At 39.2% G+C, this 14,091-nt stretch overlaps 1 protein-coding gene across 1 annotated transcript in view; it reads left to right on the top strand.

Moving 5' to 3' along the window:
- Positions 1-12,575, top strand: part of plppr4a (phospholipid phosphatase related 4a) — a 49,551-nt gene extending 36,976 nt beyond the window's left edge. The window contains exons 10-11 of the mRNA XM_069715894.1: positions 36-192; positions 2,155-12,575. Of these exons, the coding sequence (XP_069571995.1) occupies positions 36-192; positions 2,155-3,200 (1,203 nt within the window). The 3' untranslated portion in view covers positions 3,201-12,575. The remainder of the gene's footprint in view (positions 1-35; positions 193-2,154) is intronic.
- The last annotated feature ends 1,516 nt before the right edge of the window (positions 12,576-14,091 follow it).

The raw sequence follows: 14,091 nt of genomic DNA, 5'->3' as shown, positions 1-14,091 counted from the left end.
ACTTGGAATATTTCACTGTCTCCCTCATTTTCCAGGTAATAGCCCTATCCAAACAGCAGGGTCTGCTACATTCTCCTCGGTCGGAGGATGGCGGTAGCACTGTCAGCTGCACTGGATCCATTCGGTACCGAGCCCTGACAGACCAGGACCCATCACCACCCGCCTCCACCACCGGAGCAGTAGGACCAGGAGGTAGTGTGAGATATATATATATATACATATTTATCCTCCGAGCAAGAAAGGACAGACCGAGCAGTGGGAGCACTGTGGCTTTAGGTGTATGAAGTTATATATTCAACATAGTGAATATCATACTTAATTGTAAGGTTGGTTTATTTCTGTAGCCTCTTTTAACATGGCAATTTAAAGTGCTTTACAAAAGTCATAAAAGCTAGGATTTAGAAATGAAGTCAATTCCTAGATAAGTAATAAGCTCAAATAGATTATAACTGACTACAGCACAGAGCTGTTGTGTGGTAGCTGGTTGTGGACCCAAGAGCAGACACAGAGGCGAAGATGGGGAGAATAAAATGGAATGTTTTATTGCAAACAGAAGTTAAGCACATGGCAGCCAACAACAAACGGGAATGACAGAAGACACGAGGAGAGGAGATCGGGGGGAACAAAGGTTAAAACACTCAGTCAGACAGGGAAGAGCAAGATAGGAATAAACAGGCAACTATTGAGCCCTCATTTAAAAGAATAGAGTTGTGTATAAAAAACTAACAGCTGTTTCTCCATTTTATTTCTGAATCAGGGGACAGCATGCCTGTCCCAGACCGCCCTTAAGGTCTGGCTGCTTTATAACTGAGCAGCAAATCAGCAATGCATTTGTGTCTAAACCACTTAGGGCCTGATTTACTAAAGGTTTCCGTGCGTAAAATCATGTGTAAACTCCACATCACCCACAAAAAAATGTCCAAGCAGATTTACTAACGATGTGCAGTGAGGACTGCGTCTTTCAAATGTGCAATTTAGCAAACGTTGTCCATTTTGCGTGTTTGCCTGCATGCATATGTAATATTGGGCGTTTCTGCTTGAAGGTGTAAAATACTGGGAGGGAACATGCAAATAGAACAATTTAGCACCCGCAACGACATTTACTAAACCTGAAAGTAGAAACAGGAGAAGTGATTGTTGTGTATTTTGGTACGACTGAAAGGAACGTATTAATCAGATGCGCAAATCTTGAGAGACAGCTGCTCTTATTGTTTTGAGAAGGAGATGCAGGAAACTAAAGAATACGTAGAGAACGTGGTTTTACACCCATGGAAAAAATGTTGAGATGTCAGAGGCATAAATTAATCAGACATATCGTTTGTCAAGTGATGATATTTCTGAGTGATTGAATGAACTGAATGATGAATGACAGCAAACAATAAGGAGGAGTCACAAAATACCAACAATTAAATAACTTCTTCCGACTCAGCATTGTCCTGCCTCTGGATCATTCCAGCGTATCGCAGCTTGGATATCCCACCAGTCCCGTTATTCAGGTGAGCTGTCACAGGTCCTGAAAGTGTCCCGCAGAATTCACAGGTAGCTTCATAAGGTTCACGAGCACTCGCGAGGCACTGGATGAAAAGTCACCTGCTCATCAAAGAAAGATCTGGACCTGCTGATCGGTGTTTGTTAGAGGATCTCATCCACCGTCCTCCTCTTTTATTTGCCGACGTTTTATTATTAAGCCTTTTTTCCGCCTTTTTGTTTTTCTCACAGTATTGACTTTCTTGCTGATAATCTCCTATAAAGCGTTTTCTTCTTGTTATATTCATATTTCTTAATTTCAATGGTATCAGATTTCCTTTTCCTCTTGCGGTTGCTCTGTTTTCCATGCTGGAATCACTTTAACACGTAAACCCTCATTTAAATACAGCGATTTGCACCTGATTTCAATAATGCAATTACTCAGTAAGTTACCCGCAAAACGGGTGCAAAAAAATTTACAAACTTTTGGAAGGAACACGCAATTTAGTACCTTTCATTTGAGATCTTAGTAAATCAGGCCCTTTGTGTTTTATTAATCCATAGAAAGAGATATCTGCACGAGAATGCAGAACTTTTAGGCAACAGGAAAAGATTTTTGTATCTGAAGCGTTGTCATTTCCGTTTGTTGCCATTTGTCTGAGTCATGAACTTGTCTTGCTCTTTTAGGAGGAGGTTTGGAAAGAAGTGGCAGTATAGTCCGTGTCGACGCCCACCCAGAGTCCAGAGGAAACAAACCAGTGGTGAAACCTCCGAGCACGGATGGAAGTGGCTCCTGGCGATGGAAACCGCCAGATCAACGAGCGTCCCTGCGACAGTCAGCTTTCATCCTTAATGATCTGAACCAACACACAGACAGCTGTGATTCACTGAGGGATGGCGGGTCGGTGGACGGGAGGAGGAGTGTGACGGGGACTGAAACGGAGAGTGAAGGTGGTGGGGACGGAGAGGGAGGAGGAATGGGAGGAGGTGGAGAAGTTGTGTACGGCAGCCATCCACACGTCGTGCACCCTTTACATCCCTTACATCCAAATAATCCAAACAATTTCCAGCACCCCGGTTTCAATCCCAACAATCCCAACATTAACAATGCTCACCTTATTTTCAACCCCAATTCTATCAACACCAACATGCCGTTCAGCCCCGCTGCCAACTTTACTCCACCCTTTCACCCCCACCCTCAGGCGATCACCACCATCAGGGTCACACCGGTGGAAGGGACAGCCGCCAGCAGCGACGGCGGCTCAGACTGCCAGTCGGTCGCTTCGTCCAGCCGCGAGTCCACTCTGAGGAGGAAGTCTGGCAGCAACGTTGTCCACATCCAAGACCGGGCTCCCACCCCCGACCTCCACAGCAACCACCGCCTGTGTGATGACAGCAATCGCATTGACGACGAGAGCAGCAACCGTTTTCATGAAAACCTTCGAAGTTTTCAAGAAAACCCCATCTACCCCAACCACCCCAACTACCCCAACCACCCCAACTACCCCAACCACCCCAACTACCCCAACTACCCTAACCACCCCAACCAACCCAACTACCCCAACCAACCCAACTACCCCAACCACCCCAACTACCCCAACCACCCCAACTACCCCAACAGGCAGATGCAGGGGATGTATGGGCGTCCGAGTCCAACTCCGCCCCCGACCTTACCCCGCCCCATCCTGACTCACACTCCACCTCCTACTCTCGGGCTGGCCTATAAAGAATGACAGGTTCGGTGTTAAGCGCATCCATACACTTGTGATAAAAATCAGTTACTTGACTAGTGCAACATTGCAATGGATATGCTGCTAGAGCCGACACACACAACACCAGATTGAGCCAGAAATGGAAGATAATTGAGTACAATCCAAATACCATCCAGGGTCAGTCAAGAGGGGATAGTCAAAGACACGCTTGTCCGACCTACAACCTCTCAACTGGCTAATAAAGGTGCAGTATTCAATATGGTTACCTGTGTCACTTCAGCATCCCAGCTCGTTTTGTACCCAACTGAATACATGTGTCATGCTATTTACTGTAGGAAAACTAAGTCCAATTAGCAACAGGTTGAAGATCCACTTAGGTTCACAAGCCTAACCCAATTAGCCCCACCCCTAATCTTCAACTGGCCAATAACAGAGGACTAAGGGGCCCAATGTGTAAGGAGTGCGCTTAATTCAACAGTTTTCCTTGTGTTTTTATTTATTTCATTATTTTTATCATGGACTGCTGGACCAGCCAGACAATTTTTCGTAAATCTAAAAAAATTGAGTGTACATGCTTCTTCATTACAAGGACAGTGTGCTGACAAACCTGTTGAGCCTTGTTAGGAGAGACTCCAAACTGTGGTCTGTCCCAGATCTCCCTGCCAGTAAGGATGGAATCAGCCTCATGACTCCTCACATTTTTCTTGCTGCAAGATCAGCTGTGATCGGCATAACCTTACCAACATTTATACATATACTCCCAGCTTTCATCCTTTTGTCAAACACAGGTAAATGCATACCGTACCGTACTTTACCGAGAAACTAAATTCCCTAAGATGGAAAGTTACATTCGAAGCCCATAACTGTGATGTGTTTGTACATTCGAGGGTGGATGGCCAGAAAGGAAAATTAAACCTACAGTCTTAACTGTGTCCCTTCCGGGCAATAACAATATCTCTTGGCTGATTGTAGTATTGTGATTTTGTTTGATAAGAACAATATTATGGGACATATATCGTGTTTAAATATAGTAAAACAAGTGCTCTGTTTTTTCCATCCTGTCTCCATGGTGTGCAGTATATGAATTATTCTTACTATGTATTATTAGCTGTACTACACACTGACAGATGCAGCATGTCAATCATCTGAACAAAGTCAGACCATACTCAAGTCCAAAGACTGAAGGAAATAAGTTATTTTGATGTATTTGGTTAGCTTTTGCTGTCTCCTCGTGTCAGTACTGTGGGTATTATTATGATGCAGTATTAGGGCCACTGTTGGGAAACAAATTATAATATTTTGAGAGTAGTGAAGTTGTGAAAAATTTTAATGGAATGGAATAAAGTTAAAGTTAGTCCTACAAGAAAAAGTTCATATTATTTGGGGAGTATGGTGATGATTTTACTGAATGTTACAGCTATAAAATATTGGATAAAGTTATAATTTTAGAACAATTTTATTCAAAAGAAAGGCATAAGTTGTAATTTTAATGATATGCAGTTATAAAGTCAGTGAGGTATTACTGAAACCCAAAACTTCAGATCCTCAGCCAACTGTTGACTACAGGAGAATTTTAAAATACTTCTTTTCTTCTTTTCTTTTTTTACATTTATAGATTTTTATCCTCAAAATACAAAATGACAGCTTTATTTTCAGAACAGAGATTCATTTTCTTGTAAAGTTTAAACTTTATTCGTATGTTAAATTTTTTTGACATCACAACTTAATCATTAATTTACTCTCAAAATTGTCCCCTCTGTAGTGGCCCTATTACTTTTACTCTCAAATACCAGAGTACTGTTGTTTTGTAAAATTTCCCTCTTCCTTTATTTTACTATTTTGCATGTGTGGCGGAATTCTTAAAGTGTTTACAATTATTACATTTCCAGTACATTGATGTTAAAATAATTTTTTTTAAATCTTTTTAAATGTATAAAAGTTATCAGACAATTCAACAAACAATACTTCAAGTTTTCTTAGCCCAATGTTTACATTACGATTACATTCTTTATTGAACTTAGTCCCCAAGTGCCATCAAAAAAAAGTATTGTGGCTCCGTGCAAGTTGCATATATACAGTATACTGTGTCAGTGCAGGACTGTATGGAATGACCGTAAACATTTTAATGGGAATCTGCCTGGAAATACAAAGGTCCTCTTGTTTGGATTGTGAAGAATTTAGGAAAGCACATTTACTGCAGCTTACCGTTTCAAAATGATAGTAGAATACAGTGGACATTTAGCCCTGTTGCTGTGTAGATATCTACATAATTTGTGCACCCTTCGGTTTCTCTTTGATTTTTGCATTCGGGCAATGATGAACATTACGCTGCTGTTGATGCCGGACATGATGACGCTGCTGCTAATGAGGTCGTTAGGAGCTGTCCATGTGTTGAAGTGTTTTTAATAGAATACAGAATAGTGGAGAGGATTTATATTCTAATGTGTATATTCTAATATTTCAAATTTATTACAGGAAGTACTTAAGCCAAACAGGCTGATTCTACAAGAGCTTGTGACTGAATGTGACAGATGTTTATAGTGGCTATTCAACTGAAAGACAAATTCTCTTTTCCTGCTAACAATTCAAATTGGGCAAAGTTATGAGATGTAGAGCTTTCAAGCAAGTACCCTGATCAGTCAACAAGAAACATTGACTATGTTTAAAGAAAAGGATTCATAAAGGTTTCTATTCCCATTCTTGTGGCAACCATTGAGCTAGCTTTGTGGTGTTACTGTCATTATTTTTTAGCAGGATGTTCGTTGAGAACAGGCAGAAGCTGGTGTGAACATTTGAAGTTGTATCAAAGTGTGAAATAGCCACTACAGCAAAACGTGAAACAGCCACACTTTGGGGTGTCAAGGCGTGAAAGTTACACATTTTGAAAGCATGAAACGTCCACATACATACATGTCATGTGACCAAGGTACCGCAACAGAGGCAACAAAATAATTATTTGGGCGGTATTAGGAGGGGTGGCATGGTGGTATTAGTCATGTGGCACAATGAGGTTTGAATCCAGGAGGTGACAGTGCTTTTGTAGAGTTGTTTTCAGTTTCGTAACCCCAACGATGTTTTTATCCCCAACCACGTTTTAGCTTTAACTTTCATTTTCCTGTAAATCACATGGCTGTACGCGTGCAGTAGGTTTCATTTTTGTCCACAACAGGAAAACGTGTAACTTTCAAGCCTAGACCGCGCAAAATGTGTCTTTTTCACGTTTTGCTGTTGTAGACTGCCGTGTCTATTTCACGTTTTGCTGTGATACCGGGTTGATAAAAGTTGTCCAGGTTTTTAAGCCTTCATTAATACAGTATTTACTGATTTAACAAAGCTGCATGTAAAGGATTCCATAAAACAAATGTTGCTTAGTTTTATCAGTTTAAATTTAAACCGCAAATATATAGTTATATAAAGAATTAAGAAATATGTATTGTAAAAACACAGAAATCTTAAAGCTTAAGGAAGTTACTAATGAGATTATTGCACAGTTCAAGTTTTTCGCAGGCTGTGAACAACATTGGTTTGAATAGTGGAGACAATATTTTGATATAGATGTGAAAGGATGTTTTCATGTAAATTAAACTTTGCGTTTTCATCATTTGCCACTATTATAATAAGTACTTGCTAAAGTCTTTGTGACTGTTGCACCAAAACGCAGTGCAATCACTTAATCAAAGACCAAAAGTTTTATGTATATGGGCCTATGTGAAAATTGTATTTATTGTTTTCATATTTTAATGTAAAAATCCCAGACTAAGAAATTGTCATTGTTGTTGGGCTACATAATGAACAAAAGCACATGCAGGGCCAGTCCTAGATTTTAGCCAATGCTGCAGCTAGAGCTGAACAGATCTATTTAAACCCAGGTTGTCTTGAAAGAGTACAGTTATTATTTATCTAATTTATTTTATTAATTGTTATTGTTATTAATATGTTTTTAGGAGTCACAGTCAATTTTGCCAGCTATAAATCAGAAAAAGAAATGTAAATAAATGCCCATTGACATTTACTACAGTTATGTGAATATTAGAGTTGGTTCATAAAATAAAACTAATTGGGATTCATGTGAATAATTATGAGTGGACAGGATGGTGAGTGTAAGCAACCGTTCTCAATATGGCAACTATTTTCTTTCACATTTGTGACCACTGAGCTGTCACAGTGAACGTGTTTTGTTCCACAGCTTCTGTCTTCTGGTTGAGGCTGAGCAGTGAGCTCTTGCTACATAAAGAGTGTGATCTCTTAAATCAATAAAGTACCCTAATCACCAAAATGTGGCGATAGGTTGACAAATGGCGGATACAAACAGTAATTCACATATTGTTCTTTTCCATCTTCACTGTCATATACAGTATACAGTGTAGTGTTATAATAAATAATGATTAATACATTAATTAAAAGTTATTTATTGTTGAATACAATAATATTTCAGGCTCATGACTGATATTATATCTTACTAAATGAAAGCTAAACTGGCCAATTTTTTTCAAGTATCCAAGGAGGGCCTCAACAACCAATCACAATGTATTATATCCGGTTATTTTAAGAAATACATGATTATGCTTGCAATTTCAAAAGCAATCGTGTTGAAAAAAAATTCAATTTGATATTTTCCATTAAATTGTTTCGCCCGAACTGCAGCCCAGTATCAGTAGAGGAAGCAAAACTAAGCAGTAGTTTACCAGAGAATTACTGAATTACAGGTAAATGGTTAAAAAGTAGGTGGACTGTATTTGTATTTGCTGTCAGCCCCAAAATCCTGGCTTCACTTCTTTGCAAATGTCCTGAAGGTTTTTCTTTAATTTACTATAACAGAAAGTCTTTATTCAACCATTTCACTGTTTTGTCTATGTGTAAAACTAACCTGCTTTACCTGCCTCAATGATTTTGAAAATATTTTGTCTTGACATACAAATAGTAAATTAAGATGTGGTATTAATGTAAAAACACATTTGGAGGAATGTGCATTTATATGTCAAAAATGAGGCAGAATTGTTCATTTCCACTCTGTGTTTTCAGTCTTTAACATGAATACAGTAAAACTGGAAAGAGAAATCACCCACAGAAATACATGTATTTATCACTGTAAATAGTCCCAGAGACAAAGAGGTATATATTTTGATATGATAGATGTTGTGGGATATGATTTGTAATCAAATGTCAGAAATATTATCTAGTTTGATGTATGTGGAAAATAATTTCAGTTAAGCTACCAGAACCAGATATTATAAAGTGAATATCTTCGTTTCTAAGTTGTACACGTGAGTGTAATTTTATGTACTTTTAGCAGGACGTACGTTTTGCTGAGCAAAATTATTTGACAGAACTCTTGCCTGAGCCTTGATAGCTATGGTGTCGTGGAAATGATAAATTGTTTTTGGAATATGATTTGTGTTTGCAAGGAAAACCTTTGGATTATTTCTTAATAAGAAATTAATTATTAAGAATCACTAATCAAAGTATCGGCGGTGAAGCCTTACAGCATATTTATGTTCGTAACTTATAAATATGATGTCATACATGGTTTTTCAAATGATTTTGTATTTTCAGTAGGCTATTGTGATAGTATTTTTCCATTACTGCTACTTAATTTCAGTTTTTGCAGTTTCTGGTTTGCTGACAGAAATATTTTTAACGAAGAGACTGAAAAGCACAACTTGCATGTCAGAGGATGAAGTGATTTTGAGAGAAATGACCTTAAAGCCCTGAACGCACCGCCCAGCCTGCATCTGTGCTGAAGTAGAGTTGAAGTAATAGGAGGATCTAAGTAATCTCTGGAATAGTGGAATTGTGCCAAAAAAACGAGTATAGTGATTGCATGGACGCTCCCCTTTCATGGGTTCCCTGCACATAATTTCACGGTGAGCCCAAGAATTAGCCTTTCACTGGCAAAATGTCGCTGTGCCTTATCAACACAACCAGAAAAGCAGAACCCAACAGTTAAAACTAGGAGCCAAACCACAGGAAAACACTCTTTATAACATCATGTTTTTGATGGTGTAGAACAAATAATCCTGGTAATAGTTCTGGATTTGCTATTTTGAAGTATATATATGGAAATTAGATTATATTTAGACACATTTTTCACTTCTACACCTCTACAATGGTGATGTAGAGAGCAGGTTTTACATCATGTTATATCCTAAGTGCTTCTCCCGGTGTTGCATATTAACATTAAACACTTGACTTTCGGTTTAGTTCTGTTTATGAAAATGGGTCAAGCTGACTGAAGTTGAGTTTGCCGTGCTGGAGAGTCTTTTGTTTGGGACCAATAATGGATTATTGTTGGAGTAAACCAACAAAATGCTCATTTTAACTTGTTCTATACTAGTTAAAATGAGCATTTTGTTGGTTTACTTGCATACGAAGGGTACTTGGTTGGAAGTTGTTTGTTCTGCTTGCAGCTACACAGCTGACCTTCTTATAGTCCCTATTATCACACAATTAAAGGTCTGCCGGTCACAACACATCCTATATGCTCATTGAATTTACAAGCTGGTGGATGTTTTATCCTAAAAATGTCAAATAGACTGAATGTGAGTGACTCACAGAACTATAACGGATCATATAATAATCTGTTTTTTATGTTTCTTTATTTTACTAAATCTCTATTGATATGATACAGTACATAGATATTTTTGATTAGTGTATGTGAATGAGAGATTTTTTATATCTGCTTGTCATATTTGTTGCTAATTGTCATAGCAACCATGTGCACTCATACGAGTGGACGGTCGGTCTGGCCAAGGAGGAAATCTTGTATTAACACGTGTTGGAAATTTGTTGTATTCTGCAACTGTTGTTTGAGGATCCTGAAAGCAGCCAAATATGATTGACACTAGTCAGTCAGGAAAGAGTGACATTTAAAAATAATTTTAAGGTACAGATCAATAATTGGGAAAATGCATTGGGAAAAAGCAAATGCTTTGTGTCAGAAAATCACCATGTTCATGGTTGGCCTCGCTGCCTGAAGTGCCGCACCCGACAACACAGCTGGACTGGACTCATGATTTCGTCAGTTGAATCAGCTTCAATACGAAGATTTAAGATGTTGTGTGACTCACTCCTGCCTGGACCTCTCGCTGTACCCGTTGCTCCACCGGCTTTCAAAAAAACACATCACCCAGTCTGGACCTTGCTCCCGGCCGGACGACCCTTTAGCCCCCCCTCTCCCCACTCCCCCGCCCCCCCGCCGTCGACCTTAGCAACACACTCCTGATAGCCGGCTTCAAGGGCTGACAGACTTGAGGTTGGGGTCTGGTGACGCCCGCCACTCAGAACCTTAAACTCAGCACAGTGCGGCGGCTTCCCCCGGTCCATCACCGAACGCCTCTACAAGAACTCTCCTCCCTTTTTGAAGCTTTCTGCAGAGTTGTGTGCTCATTACTGTACAGTTCTTTTGGGAGGACAGAAATTAAGTGCACATTCAACACTCCTGCTCTGTGCTATAGTCCAGTGATGCTGGACTGTCCGAGAAAACGGTCCAAAAAGGACAGTCGTCATATTTCAGGAATCTAAGACAATGTTATAATTTATATGCCACGCAAGAAAAAAAAAGGATCCAAAATGAGAAGTTACAAAATATGACAAAGAACAGATGCTGTAATATTGTCTAACTGGGTAATTGTTGTAGGTTCAGCTTTGTTATTTTCTATCAGATTTATTATCAGTTGAAGGTTTCTGCTGTTTATAATGATTGATGACAGTAATGGTTTCCTGTTTCTGTTGCTGTATCTTTACACTCATGTTCTGTAAGTAAACCCAGACTGAATGGGTGTTAGCTCAGTGGAAATGCTAATGTTTAGCATAGGCTAGGCTACAAGACATTTTCAGCCAGGCCCGGAGTCGGTCCACCGTCCAACCCATTCATTCACCCAGTGATGGTTTTCATATCCTTTTTAGTTGGCTAAATAGACTGTCTTCTTCTGAAAGTTCATTTCTGAGTTCCAGTGGACTGAGCCCCAGCCCGGCATCTGTTTGGTACGGTGCAAGATTTATTTACATTTTAAAAGGAAGTGTTATTTAAAAAAAAAAAAAAAAAAAAAAAAGCTGCTGTCATGTGAATTTCTTGGTACTACAGTTAACGTGTAATTATTCCACATGGTTTCATAATCCAGGAATCCATTTTTTTTTTTTAATTTCTATTTGTGTACGACCATGCCTGTTAATCCTGAAAACCGGGAGTTCCTGAGACGTTGCCGGGTTTCGCTTTGGATGTTTGGGAGCTGATAGTGATAATTGCAGCATACACTGACATCTGCACCGAACAATAAGTCCGTAGTTGCAACATTTTCCGTGAACACTGTTGTTTTGTCTCGCTATCCGACCGACTGGCAAAGAGACGGAGATAAACGGAAACAACCTGAAAATGAGGACAAAAAGCAGACAGGAGATGACATTTCATGACAGAAATGATGTCACAACCTACGATCTTGGTGGCTAAGTTTACATGTACACTGTACTGTGTTTTTATCGTACAGTACATTTATTGTAGGGTTGTTTGCTGGCTTATATAAACCATATTTTCAGAGTAACTCAAAACCAAATAAATTTTTCTCATATGGAAGCGCATTGCACTCATGAAAGAAAATCAATTTGGAGATGTTATTGTGTAATTGTGATTTACTATCTCAAAATTAAAAAGAAATAACTTGATTTTGAAAAGGGTTTCTGTTCCAGAATCTATCTCCTAGTTATGAGATTTTTTTTCCCCCTGTAATTATGAAATATGCATCTTGTAATTATGAGCTTACTTCTTGTAATTCTGAGATAGTAATTCATAATCTGACAAGAGAACTTGCTTTGTGTGCGCTTCGATACTTAGAAGGAAAAACTGTGGAATAACTTTCCTTCACAGTTTGCGTAAGGTAGCTGTTAGCTTTGCTATTCTGTGCTTCAAGAGAGAAGTAGAAAAATTCCCCCCAAAATGTTTTTGTCCATCTCAGTTTTAGTATTAGTTTCAAGTGTTATCGCCTGTTTTATTTTCATACCTGCTTGGTAACATTTCTTGTTATCATGCAAGTTCCAATGTGTTTCAACAGGAAGTGTGTTTTAATCAGTTCCTGAACCGGGATCCAACACGTCATGACAGAGATGTACATGTAAAGATAGCTGTTGAAATAAAGTCGTCTCATCCATCCTGTGATCATCACACTCAATGACTCACACAGAAACAAGCGATGACTCGCGGTCGACTTCGGGATTATTTCTGTGCTGTGATATTCTGCCGAAAAAGCGCTACATTGAGGGCTAACTGCTGAGGGGATGAGTGAACGGTGTGATTATTGACTGAACTGAATCTGTGAACATCGACAGCGTACCGATAACGACAGATATCCTAAAGTCTCTGTTTTTCAGTGGTAACTCTGTAACAAAATAAAGGTTTGATATCAAGCTGTCCATCTCTGTCTCTGTCACTGTACGGCTGTTTTTAGGAGGAAGAGGCAATATTAAAATGAAGAAAACGTAGAATTATCTGTTTTATTATAGCCTGTATATGGATTTACGGAAGAGGTTCGAGCAGCATTGTAATATTTTTACAACAATTGATGCAAAAAAGGAAAATACCACAAGAGCAAGCAGTGCACTGATCTCATGCATGATGTATTTCTGACCGTGAGGTTGTGATTCACACAGATTTCTATATAAATAATATGGATTAGTTCAATAAGGGTATTGCTGTATAACAGGAATCTAAAATATAAAACATATTTTGGTACATTCTGTAAATGTTATTTCATAGTTTTGATATTATCAGTTTTCTTCTACAAACTTTAGCTGTGTACAAACTTTGGACTGGTTGTGTATATTATATATTATATCATATTATAGCCCAAATCAGACGTAAATAATAATTACTCAGATGTGTGATTCGGAGGAAATAAACCAACACTCATCAATATAAATGACACATTTACCGAGTAATTGCCTTCCAGATGTGAGCTACTGTTTTTTGACCTTAATGGCTAATTGTAAAATATTTCTCAGTGTCTCCATCACATCTGTCCAATCACTCAGTAGTTATTTACTTTATATTGCAGTGAACGATGCTGTTAAATACTGACTTGCTTCTTGTCAAAGTGATGCGGTCGGAGTGCAGCTTCAGAGTTGTCGAGTCAGAAAACACATGATGAAGAAAGTGCTGCCAGTGAGGGAGGAGAGAACAGGAAGTGGATGTGTTAGTAGGAGTGTTTGACACTATTAATAGCGTATTCAGTGACAGTGATGAGTCCTAGTTTGAACATTATAAGGTCATTCAAATGTGGATCGGTCTGGAGAACCGGGAGAAGTTTAAAAGAGGCGTGTTGATGTGGACGCAGCACTACAACAGCAGCGTTTCTGGGCTTCAGAATCATGAAGACACCAGAGCACTCGGCAAGGAAGTCAGGTAGCTGATGACCTGAATACAGAGACTCAACGAGAGACTAAAAGGAGCGGAGGATTTAGGGAATGATAATGTTGACGTTTTTTATTTAAAATTAAAGATATATTTTCTCCGTTATGATAGTCTTAATATATCTGTTTAGCTCTTCTGTCTCCGCCTCGCTCATGCATCCTCAGACTCTACCTTTTCTCATTGCTGCTGCAAGCCAGCAATCTCAGTTGGGTTTCCATGGCAATAACATGAGGGAGAGCTGGAGACCAAAGACGACTGGGGGTGGGTCGTAAATACAGAGAAGAGAGAGAGAGGTGTGCTTTATTAAACAGTTCTGAGCAGAAATGCAATATGTGTTTATGCGGCATGTGTGTGTGTGTGTGTGTGTGTGTGTGTGTGTGTGTGTGTGTGTGTGTGTGTGTGTGTGTGTGTGTGTGTGTGTGTGTGATCCAGTGTGCTGAATTCATACTGAGCTCTCTGGCATAGTTGCCATGGTGAATTTCTGACGAGCCAATCAAAGCTTTGTCTGCTGTG

This window comes from Brachyistius frenatus, unplaced genomic scaffold, assembly GCF_029030835.1.
Source record: "Brachyistius frenatus isolate BFR_SWC_R1_liver_20210118 unplaced genomic scaffold, ASM2903083v1 Contig_149, whole genome shotgun sequence".
NCBI classification, from domain to species: Eukaryota; Metazoa; Chordata; class Actinopteri; family Embiotocidae; genus Brachyistius; species Brachyistius frenatus.
Note: the sequence above shows the minus strand (reverse complement) of the source record. Positions and strands in the feature narration are given on the sequence as shown.